This window comes from Saccopteryx bilineata, chromosome 1 (genome assembly GCF_036850765.1).
Source record: "Saccopteryx bilineata isolate mSacBil1 chromosome 1, mSacBil1_pri_phased_curated, whole genome shotgun sequence".
NCBI lineage: Eukaryota > Metazoa > Chordata > Mammalia > Chiroptera > Emballonuridae > Saccopteryx > Saccopteryx bilineata.
Genome location: NC_089490.1, coordinates 107,656,421 through 107,669,067, shown reverse-complemented (window position 1 = coordinate 107,669,067; position 12,647 = coordinate 107,656,421). Strand labels below are relative to the sequence as shown.

The 12,647-nt window shown below is 41.0% G+C and overlaps 1 protein-coding gene across 1 annotated transcript in view; it reads right to left on the bottom strand.

The window, feature by feature from the left end:
* Positions 1 to 6,245: 6,245 nt before the first annotated feature.
* The window catches only part of POLR3B (RNA polymerase III subunit B), a 135,858-nt gene continuing 129,456 nt past the window's right edge, over positions 6,246 to 12,647 (bottom strand). Inside the window, exons 27-28 of the mRNA XM_066263543.1 lie at positions 12,111 to 12,284; positions 6,246 to 7,004 (exon numbers count right to left, since the gene is read on the bottom strand). Coding sequence (XP_066119640.1) covers positions 6,875 to 7,004; positions 12,111 to 12,284 — 304 coding nt within the window. The 3' untranslated portion in view covers positions 6,246 to 6,874. The remainder of the gene's footprint in view (positions 7,005 to 12,110; positions 12,285 to 12,647) is intronic.

The following is a 12,647-nucleotide window of genomic DNA, read 5'->3' as shown; positions in this document are numbered from 1 at the left end:
TTTATATATATATTTCAGAACCAGACAGATTGTAGACCTACTTGGGATAAGACCCACAGTAACGAGGAAATTTTCCAGTAACTTGGAAAGACAGCTGAGTGCTGAGATTTCTGCTCTGAGACCCAGCCTTATTGCTGTCATCTTAAAGTGCAGGCAGTACTTGAGCTTCTAGGAGAGGGCTCTCCCTAGGACATCAGACCCCATTCACTTTCACAGGACCACTCACAGGGAAGGCAGAGGTTCGGTGCTGGGTAGACTGGGAGCCAAACAGTCCTTGCCACGAGGTAGGCAGGCAGACACAAAGCTGAGGTATTATTGGGTAAATGATGAAAATCAGTATGTGTCTTTGATAAAAACCAAAAATTGGCTAGATCTAAAATGAATCTGGCTGTAGGCAAATGTGAATAAAAATGGAGATTATAACTAACCTTGTTTTGATTTCTGTAACATGATCACCAGATATATAAAAGCACATTTACGATAGGAATGAAGTTTATGTAACTTAATGACCAACACGATGGACATCTATTGCTGTTTACAATTGGTACACTGAAGAAAACAAGGGCTTTGTGGTTTGTGTTTACATTTGTTGGTATAATAATGATTATACTCAATAATTCTGGATAATCACTAGATTATCAAGAAGCACACAGGCTGTCAGTTTACTGAGGGCAAATCCATATAACTGTAATTTGAAATTGTTCTCATTTGTTCTGTAATTTAACCCACTTTATGTATGCATTATCTAATTCAGTGGTTCTCAACTGGGGGTGATTTTGCCCTGCAGGGGAATTTGGCAATGTCTGTAGACATCCTTGACCCCTGTATAAACCTGGCTTGTAATGCCCACCTCCTCTGTGCAGCCTCTCCACCTGCAGGGGTAGGAGTGGGGAGGCCGGGAACGTAGGGCCAAAGCTCAGTAGGAACAACAGTCCAATTCAACCTGCTGCTTAAGGGAAAGTTAGGCCAGCAAGAAAGAGAGAAAAGTAGGGATCTAGTTCCCAAGGAGTGGGTCCTATGGCACCCCTAAAAATCTATAATAAATGCTGGCTCTGAGAGGGTGGGATCCAGAGCTCTTCATGTAGCTGAAACACTGAATCTCATCTTTTAGGTTGTTAGACCCCCTGGAGGGCTTGCTAGAACAGATTGCTGGGTTCCACCCACATTTTTAACAGGTTCCCTAGTGATACTGATGCCACTGGTCCAGGAACCACACCTGGAGAGCCACTAACCTGGAAGCATCTGTTGTCAGGCTGCCCTACTCCCTCCAAGGATCTGTCATCGTTACTTTGCCATGAAGAGTATTATTATGCCAGGTTTTTCTAATGTAGTGTTCATAGGAGCCAGTACTTAAAGTAGAGAAATTCACTAAGCCTCCAGTCACATTATATTAAAGACGTGAATGTAAACTTCATCCTAGCATCCATCATCTGTTTTAATTTATTCACACTGCTCCTTGCCACCATCAATGTGGATGATTGGGAGTTAACCAGACTTAAAATTTATTATGCATGGAACAAGAGCTATTACCTGAACTTGAAAAATACATCCACCCCTTTGACCACGGTCTGAGCTTCCAGACTTCTGAGTAAAAATTTAAGTTTCAGGCTGTTCTGAAATTTTCTGCTATGGCATCCTCATCACAATAAATTTGATTTGCTGAAGCAAATCTCTTAATTGCTTCTGGAGCCTGTGTTTGAAGCCCAAATGGGCACCTTGGCTTCGGTAACAAAGGGTATATACTTCTGGATTGCCACCGCTTGTTTTTTTGTTCCCATTTAAAACAGCCTCTTTAAAGCTTGACTTTTAATTTCTCACAACCTTGGCCCTGTGGGGCTGATGTAATAAAAATCCAACTCTTGGTCAGCAAATGAAATAAACTGTTTTCAAGACACATATGGAGTAAATATGGATGGTAAAGAGGTGCTACTTTTACAGTCACTCTTCTGACCATCCGTTTCGCAAAGGAATTATTTGCAGGTCTCCCAGAAACTGGCTTCTCTATTACTCAGCCGGCTGAGAAGTGGACGGGCCCAACCACAGGCCCTAATGTGCTCATTCTCGTGTGACTCATTACTGCAAATAGAGGTGTTGGCCCAAAAGGCTCTGAAGCAGCAGAAAACTATCCCATTATGTAGCAGCCAATCAAGGCATTTTTGTTTTTTTTTTTAAAAAAAATCCTTTCCTTGACTCTCACCACATGGAAGTGTTTTGAGAACTGGTTCTGTGGGCTTCAGGAAACTATTCTGGGACTCCCGTGCCGACAACAGGCCTCACTTTGATGTCAGTGGTAAATGGATGTTCCAAGGAAGTGTGTTCTCAAACCTCACCACGTTCCTTCCTCCCCATCACTGTGAAACAGGGTGCTTTCACAAATAACTTCTGCAAAACCCTACAGTGTCTGCACTTGGTCCTGGTCCCCAAACTCCCTCTGAAGGAAACTCAAGACTGCCTAACCCTCGCCCAATGAAGCTGCTCAGGATAAGGCCAGTAACGGAGCAGCCACTGTGCTGAACCCAGCAGGTATGTTCTCTCATTTGACCTTAAGATGGCCCTAGGGGTCGGTACTACTGTAATTCTCATTCTGAAGATGGGAAAACTAAGCGAACAAAGACAATGTTATATTTGGGATGACAAAGCTATTAAATTTAGAACCTGTGTTCTTTTTTTTGAAACTTATTCAAGTATTACATACTCAGAAAAGTGAAAAATCCTGAGTGTATATAGCTCAACAATTTTCCTAAAATAAACACACTCAGGTAGCCGGCACTCAGGTCTGAAAAGTATCAGGAGCACCTGAGAAGCCCCCTTCCTGCACCACAGGCTTATTAGCCACCCACTCTGCACAGGGCCTTGTGATCATAACTTCTTAGACCATACCTTAAATGGAACCAATACAGTATGTGTTCTCTTGTCTAACTTTTTTAACCCCAATATAATAGTTGTGAGATTATCTAGAATAATTGTAGGCAGCAGTTTTTCATTGCTGTATAGTATTCCACTGTGTGAACATAGCACAATTTATCTATATTATTGGGAATATGCAAGGGTTATTTATAAGTTTGGGCTATTACAAATAACGCTATTAGAAACATGTTTGTACATGCCTGCTAACATATACATGCACATTTCTGCTGGGCATACATACACCTAAAAATAGAATTGCTGGGTATGTTCAGCTTTAATAGATCCTGTTACCAGTTCAGCCTGTGTTGTTAAGGACTTGAGGAGTCTTATGAACTGAGTTGTGTCCCTCCAAAATTTATATGCTGAAGTCCCTAATCCCAATGTACTCGTATTTGGAGACAGGGTCTTTAAGGAGAAAATTAATGTTAAATGAGGTCACAGGGCCCTAACCCCATAGGACCAGTATTCTTTTAGGGAGAGTTGAGAGGCACCAGAGCTCTCTCTCTCTCTCCTAGCGCACACAGGGAGGAAGGACCACAGGAGGACACAGTGAGAAGGTGGCTGTCTGCAGCCAGGAAGAAACAAAGTCCTCACCAGAAACCAAACCTGTCAGCACCTTGATCTTGGGTGTCAAGCACCCAGAACTATGAGACAATAAACCTTCTGTCATTTAAGCCACCCAGTCTCAGATATTCTGCTGTGACAGCCAGAGCAGACTAGTACAGGGGAAAAGCAGCGAGAAGATGGGCTCACCTCAGTGAGCTTTCTTTCTGTTTGGGATCGCGGCCGTTTTGGTCCTGGTGTCTTCCCAGCTCTTCCACTCTGCCAGCACTCAGGTCAGGGCCGCAGCCTTGTGGGGGCTTGGTAGCCTCCCATCCCCGTGCCGCTTCTGACCTGGCAAAGCCCTGAGGAAAAAGGTGCTTCGAGGGTGGTCTGTAAAGGTTTACTCTGTCATTACTGGAAATTTAATTGGTAGTTCTTAAAACAGTAATTGGTACTTTTTAATACAAGGAATTTACAAATAACTTAAAAAATAAAACTATAGTAGGACTAACTAATCCTGGCTTTTTTATTACAGTATTTCTGAGTCAAATGCTATCAGATGTAGTATCTACAATTTTTTTGAAATATCAACCTGACATAATTCTTTCCTCTAAGGATACCTCAGTGTGGAATCTAGACTTTCTTTACTATTTGTTAGCTTAGAGAACTGAGGATTTCCTAGAACGCTAGTTAGGCAACTCCCCACAACATGATCACAATCGCCTGGAATGGCTTTTGAAAAAGATGTTTAAAAAACACAATCAATCAGTGGCACTTGAATAAAAAAAATATGTATGTCACATCTGGTAACAAATATAGACACACAGATGAAGCCCAAACAAAGCCACGTCAGGAGGCCTGGTCTGCAGGCCATGCTGTTCCCATGTTAGTGGTGTGGCTGTTGATGTTCATGGTGTAGTACTAGTGCACCAGCCACCTAGTGACTTGGTTTCTTTGTGAAAGGAATAATCACACTGGGAGGAAGTACAGTGTGTCCGTAAAGTCATGGTGCGCTTTTGACCGGTCACAGGAAAGCAACAAAAGATGATAGAAATGTGAAATCTGCACTAAATAAAAGGAAAACCCTCCCAGTTTCTGTAGGATGATGTGGCAGCATGTGCACATGCGCAGATGATGACGTAACACCGTGTATACAGAGGAGCAGCCCATGGCCATGCCAGTCAAGATGTGGACGGTACAGAGGAAAGTTCAGTGTGTTCTGTGGCTTACTAAATTCGAATCCGTGACCAAAGTGCAACATGAATATCGACGCGTTTATAACGAAGCGCCACCACACAGGAATAACATTACTCGGTGGGATAAGCAGTTGAAGGAAACCGGCAGTTTGGTGGAGAAACCCCGTTCTGGTAGGCCATCAGTCAGTGACGAGTCTGTAGAGGCTATACAGGATAGCTACCTAAGGAGCCCTAAAAAATCTGTGCATGAGCCCACATCAAACTGCACTGAATAGGTATGAAACTGGGAGTTTTCCTTTTATTTGGTGCAGATTTCACATTTGTATCATCTTTTGTTGTTTTCCTGTGACCAGTCAAAAGTGCACCGTGACTTTATGGACACACTGTATTTCCAAGTCTCCAGAGCAGTTCTTCTTTTTGCCCTGGGAGCTCCCTTAGTACAGCTGAGGTTACTCTTTGCCACTGACTGCAGAAGTTCTATGACTAGATGATGTCGGGGCCTCCTCAGCTGGATTCTGAACACCTTCAGACACAGGCCATGTCCTGCTCTCTTTCTGTCCTTAGTATAGTGCCTCACACAAGGCAGGTCCTGTATGATTAAGTGATGCCAGCCCTCATGTACCCAGCACACTGGTAACTCTTCCCAAACTGACCCATGGAGTATTCACTGAAATGGTGTGCCATACGTTACAGGGCAATTGTGTTCAATGAAGCTGAAAGTGGAGTTGTCACATACTAGGAAATGGTCAAAGTCACTCTACAAAACACCTTAAACGGCCCACAAAGTACAGAACATGTGTCTTGTACACTCAATCCAGCAACCTTTAGACACTGTCAATTTTGAGTACAAACACAGGTGAAAGGAAAGGACGGGCATAACCAAAGATCTGGGTACTCAAATCCCTGTTTATTATACCTCTCAAGTTCTTGAAATGGCTGGAGACATGTAGCGATGACTGAGAAAGGCCTGCTCACCTGCAGTGTCTCCTTCATTTTGCTTCTACTGTGAAGCTTCTGCACCTTTACACCTGTGTGAGGGCTCTTCATTGTGAAGAAAATCAAGTGATGTCGAGGTTTGGTTCTCAAGTCAATGACTAGCCTGTTTCCCAGAATATCCATCTTTTGGAGTCCTGGAGCACGGTTGCTTGGTAAATCTTTGAAAAAGTCCTTGGTATGTTTAACTTGGTTATATCCATTTTCTCAACCTTATTTGACACTGGAACTTGATTCTTGTCAATATTAAAACCTATGAATATTCTGTGAAACACCTTCATTGTGATGTGATAGGAATGTAGCCTTAGACTGTTTCTTAAAGCTTTTCTGATTTTATAAATAATCCTTAGCACAAATATTTATCTGGCTTCAGGGCAGAGCCATTAAGAACAAATTAGAAATAGGTGAAGAAGGCTGTCAAATTAAAAATAAAATGGACAACTAACATCCTGGCAGGAATGGAAGGAAAAGAAAAGTCACAATACATCCACAGAATTATTTTCAGATATTCAAGAAGTATTATTGCACACAGTATGATCATGGAGATCAAATAGTAGCAATTAAGTCCATAAGACAAAGTGACACCCCTGGAAACTTGTTTAAGATGGTAGAAATGTGTTTATTATATTTCACCAAGCTTAACATGAAAAAGTTTGGGTGTATACAGGCAGGATTTGATTGCTGGGAAAATTTATCCTCGCACAGTACCAGATAAGAAAGCCACGTGTGATCAGCCACGCCCTCAGCTTCCACAATTCCTTCCTTCACACACACACTTACTGCTCAGATCAGCCACCTCGACAGAGGCCAAGTCAACCAATTCAAACAGATTCTTCATAACCATCAAGTTTCATAAAAACCTTGAGTTTTATTTACCCCATTCTTTTTAAAGAAAAAAGTTTTTCTAATGAGTAAGTTTCAAGATGCCAGAATATAAACAGAAGTTGATCTATCTTTTAGGTTATGTCCATCTGTGAATCAAATTCAGTATACAGACAAGGAACTGCATTGTAGTCCATATTGCTTGCATCTCTTCCATGGCCTGAGACGCACTGGTCAAGGCTGGTTAGTCAGTCTTCTAGTGTTTAAAATGTCTGTCCATCAGTTTTTGTTTTTTTTTCAAAGAGAACATTTAAAGGAATTATTCACAGGAGTGGAAGCGGTCCTCAATCCCTTCTATTTTGCACTGTGTTGGACATATGGACGGTTCTCTTTAAATGATCATCTTTCCATCCTTACTCGTTGTATTTGGACAGTTTTAACCTGGGAATAATATTCATAGACTGCAGTTCCTGGAAGAGCAGCTTGCAGGCATATGGAATTCGGAGGGAAGACACGTGACATGACGACTTGCAGTAATGGCACCTGAAACCCAAATCGGCATGTGTTAGGGAGAGAGCTCCTCAGAAACAAAGGCCTGCACACAGGAAGTGAGAATTCTCTCTAACAAATCCTATTGTTATTCTGTCAAGTTGGCTTTTTATTCCTCAGTGTTCAGTCACATTATCCAATGTGTTCTTATGTATCTGCAATGCAAAAAGAAGCTTCAAAAGAAGCAAAACACCAAAACAAAACAAGTATCACTCACCTAGTTCTAAAACATGTAGTACCACCCTTCTACCTTCCTCCTAAAAATGTAAACCATCTGCCTATATACTTGTTTTGAATAAGCCCCAGAAATCTGAACCATCTGAAAGTCACTCAGATTTAGACTTTCCATTGTTGAAAGCATTTTAAAAAGATTCAGTCTCCATGTATTGATAAGCATCTAATACACTGCACTAGTCTAGGCAAGATGCTCAACAATTTCCATTTGATTTCTGTCATCCAGACACCTAAAGTGTGATGGGAAACACGAGACTTTCACATAGAAGGGTGGTATCCAATCACGTTACTTATTTTTCCAGGGCTCTTCAAAGTTGGCTATTTCTGTTAGTGTTGGTGCCACTATACTTACAATGTGCTGCCCTATGTGTGTGCACGTATTCTCGTTCAACTCTTACAACAGCTCACGTTCCTAACCCGGTATGCCCACTATTACAGTCAGGGTTTTCTTTTCTCTTCCTTCAGGAAGAGTCAGTGAACTGAACTTTGGTCTTAATCAATGGCTACAACTGAAGAAGGGTCCCTGGGGAGAAAGTCAACTATTTCTCAGGTTTCAGACCAAAATGGGGCCCCACTCTATACCTCAGGGATCCAGGGCACCTGGGACAATAGGTACCCAGAACAAACCCTGAGACTTAACAGGTGGAAAACTAGGTCCTCCCAGATAACAGGGGAGAAACTATGAGTGTTGTGAGAGGAATAGCAACCAAGGCTCAGAAGATTGAGTGCTAACTGGGAACTAGAGGAAGAGTCTGCAGTGAACAATAAAGACTATTCTGGAAGGAGGTTAGGCAATATGTGTAAAAATTGCAAACACACATATTATTTAAGTAATCACACAAGTGGCATACAACAACATCACAGTAACACTATTTATAATAGCACAAAGCAGGAAATTGCTCAAATGGTTCTGTGATCATAGAACATTTAAGCAGAATACTGTATAGCTAATGAATGCAATGAGTAGATTGTATGAAATCCCCAAAATCATATGTAACAAGAATTTTTTGTTATCTATCAAATATTTGTTTTTTCCTGCTATTAGCAGAATCTCAAAAGGATTCATGATCTTAAAAAAAATGGTACAAAACACTGGCAGACAGATGTCCCCACGAGTCTCTAATATTAATAGTGGTCAGATCTGTGTGGTGGAAATGAATGTGACTTTATATTTTTTCTTTGTATTTTTGTAACTTTGAATATTTTATAAAGAGCAAGGATCAATTTTGCAATCGAGGAAAAAAGCATTTATTACTTCAGAGAAGAATCACTACAGCTGAGAATTTGAATGCAGTGGGGGTGCTTATGCAGATATGAGCTTCCTAAGGAGAAGAGAAGGGGAAAGGACGAGCCATCATGGGCCCAGGTTTGGGTCACTACCTTGGGGACCACAGGGGTGTCACAACACTATCCACAGTGATAACATAAAAATAGTGATTTTTCCCAAAAGGTTATCTTAAGATCTGTTTAATGTATAACTGTTTACAATTTATGTTTTTATGTGCCTGGGTTGATCTAATTTACTCAGGAATCATGTTCATGTCTTAATTCAGTTGGAGAAACGGATTTAACTGGAGCAACTTCTTGCTGATTCTCCTGTCATTACCCTGTGAATTCAATCCATGCTAATCTATTTAAAATTTCTGTGTGCCGATCCATGACCCAGAAAGCCCACTAATCTTCTCTCTTATTAAATATTTCTCCATCATTTAAAGTGCCCCAATGCATATATATACATACATGCATATATACATATAATATATACACATATATAAAAGTATACATAAATTAGCTTACAATGTGTCTGAACAATTTCCAAAGGAAGAAACTTGACCCAACAACAATCAAATAAACTGATTTTTCAGGGTAAAGCCAGCAAAAGGAGGAGGCTGTGGCTTCACATGAGAAATGATAGTCCAGTAAAATATCTTCTATGAGCTAATTATCTTAATAGGGATTTTCTTTTCTCTGCAGTTTTCCTCCTGGACCCCTCTTTTGTGACTTATGCCCTTCCTGTCTTCTGAAGAACAACAGTCTGGCTGTAAACATCCCCATAGCAATGCCTTACTAATGTGCAAATCAATGACAAAAGGCCAGTTTCAAGGTTCTGAACTGCTCTAATTACTCAGCTTCCATTGTGCTGTTCATTAAAGAGAGACTTCCTCCAACAAGCATCCATGCTCTCTCCCACACAACCCAGCACACACGTCAGGTAACGTGGGAAATGACAGCATCATTATGCTCCTCTGCCCAAGAGCAGCACAAGGAGGCGGCCAGGCTTCCAGACTGGTATGAGGATTTTTTCCTGTTGGCAACAAGGGTCCAAAGAGGCCATTCAAAATCAGACACATGGTATATCCAGGTCTGTTTAATTACTGTAAAAACCTTTAAACCATGTAACCTGATTTAGTCCTCTTTCAAAGGATTTGAAATACAATACACATTGAACACATTAGCTTCAAAATCAGGCACTGCCATCAGATGATCTCTAAATGAGAGAGAAATGAAGCAGGAAAGAAGATATGAATTTAACAGAACAATGTTGAGATCGATTACTGCTTACCTTAGTTTCCCTGAGTATTCGGCAGACAAGGGGAAGGTTTTAAAAGTGTACAAATGAGTAAATGTGATCTTTCTTTTCTTTCCTTCCTTCTGTCTTCTATTTTCTTCTTTCCCTCCTCCCTCCCTCCCTTTTTCTTTTCCTTCTTTTTCCTCTTCCCTCCCTTCCTCCTTTTCCCTTCTCTTTTTCTTTCCTTCCTTCTTTCCCTCCCTCCTTTTTGTTTTTCTTTCTTTTCTTCCTCCCTCTATTCCTTTCTTTTCAATATTTATTTATTGATTTGAGAGAGTGGGAAGGAGAGAGGGAGAGAGGGAGAGAAGGCGAGAAGGAGGGAGAAAAAGGTGGAGGGAGAGACACAGGTCTGCTCCTGTTATGTCCAGGGCTCTTCCTTTCTTTTCTTTCCTCCCTCTCTCCTTCTTTCCCTCCTCTTTTTCCTCTTTCCCTCCCTCCCTTCTTCCTTCTTTTTTTCTTTTCCTTTTGACCTTTGTCTCCCTTTCTTTTCTCTCTCTCTCCTCTCCTCCCTCCTTCCTTCCTTTTCTCCCCCTCCTTGAGGAGTGGCATGGCACATGAATGCATGCTGGAAGAATGGAGGAGAAAAAGAAACTCTTTTTTGAAGTTTTATGATCTCCATTGGTAATAAAATGTTTCTTCTGAACCATCTTTTCAAAGAAAACAACTTAAAAATCCTTGTGCCAAATTTGAAAATTTAAGCATAGAAGAAATAAGTTCTAGGCTTCTTCCTTTTACATTCTTTTTGGTCATACAGAATAAAAAATAAACTCAATATGCATTTCACAAGATGAATAGACATCTCAGAATTGAAACAGCCTCCTCCTCATATCATTGATATAAGAAAGACTTGAGTTTATGCTCATATAATGTCACCCCATCTCTGCAACCTTGTGTTAGCTTTTAAAATGAGATGATTTCTTCTAGAAGTCTCATTAACTCTTCAACACCAAAATAATAAAATAATTGACTTCAGCTAAAATGTTTTCACATTTAACTATACTGCGTTCCAAAAAGGCTACTCATTCTGACTCTTTATTTGCTTTACTCAACTAAGGAACTGGCAGCTTATGATGGCAGAAGCTGGGGTTCTCTCTGTGAGGAGGCTTTGAGGGGGGATCATGAGGAGAGAGCAGCCCAGGGAGCTAACCCTCAAGCTCTGGCAATGAATCCTCATCTGGGCCTGTCCTTCTGGAGTCTGCCCCTCCCTCAGGAAAGGGGCTCAGGTAGAAAAGTGAGGGGTGACAAGGTAGTTGAAGCTGTTTTCCATCCTTGCAGCATCTGCCTCAGGCCTTGTGAGACCTGGTCTGACAGGAAAGTGAGGGAGATTGGGGAAGTATGGGCCGTGTGTCTGCAGAGGTATTTCAAGGGTCTTGGATTATGACCAGCGCCAAGCAGAGCAGTTGTTCTCTGGTGGCAGAGTGGAACCACTATAAGAGAAAATGTGCTCTAGCTACACAAACAAAACAAAAGGTAGGTAGCATCACTGTTTAAGTTGGACTTTGTGTACTGACTTCTACACAGAAACGATAAACTATGAATTACACAGTTTACATATTGGCAATCCTTTAGATGCAGGGTTAGCACCATTTAGCAATTATTTTTTATTATGCACCTACCAGGTCCCAGCTGGAGAGGCAGGGGTTAACAAGACAGAATATAGTTAGAATGAACTAGAAGACATGCTCCTGGTGAGCAGCCATTCATCTGTCTTACCACTGTGTTTTTGGTGTGAACCTGGCATCTACTAGATTCTCACTACATGTTTATGGAGGGAATGACTGAAACAGACATGGTCTCTGCCATTGTGGAATTCACAGTCCAAGTGGAAAGCAGTTTGCTATGCAGACAGAGTACAGACAAGGGGTCAAGTATTAGATTTCTGGTCCTGGCTCTGTCATCAATTTACTATAAGCTCTGGGGCAACATACCTGGCTCTTCAGGTCTGAGGTTAAGTGAGGGCATTCAACAAAATCTTCTCTAAAATATTTCTATATGTTGTAATTATAACACTTAACAATGACTCTGCTAGGATTTTTACAGGTAAATAGTATTATAAAAGGTACTTGAGATAATATTAAAAAGAGGATAAAGTCCTTACTCCTTGAGAGTTTAAACTTAAGCAGTGTAAACAGTAGAACATTAGGTAGACAAAGTGAACATATATGTATAGAATCCTCAGTTGTAGGAATGCACGGGTGGGGAAGGTTGGAGAATATGTAGGTATGATCTAAGGTCAATTCTTGAACTATGATTTAAGAGGCAAGAGTGTGTATGAAAGACATATGGTATCCACTTACCAGCCGGAATACCCTAGAAGCCCACACTGCCCACAGACATCAACCTCAAAGGCATCACTTGAAATCATTAGTCGCTCTAGTAAAAGCATACTGGCTCCATAACCAATTAAACAGTCACGTTCCATTTCTCCAAGACGCAAACCACCATCGCGAGATCGACCTTCAGTGGGTTGCCTTTGAAACAAGTTAAACAAATGTGTTATTTTATTACACAAAGAGGCAGCATCACATACTGGCTAAGAGCACAAAGCTTTGGAGCAGGGTTCACCTGGATTCAAATCATTTATTAGACAGTGACCTTGAGCATGCTGCTCAGCCTCCCAGCCTCATTTGTGAAATGTACATAAGATTATCTAGCCCAAATAGCCTTAAATGAGAAGAGATGTAATCCTAGTGGTTGGTTGCTATATTTATTATTAAATGGAAATAATAAATAATTACTTAAACAATGATATAATACTAAATGTCCAGCATCTAAAATACCTGTGCCAGCATTACTATTACTATTATCATCACTACCAATATTATTAGGGAGGA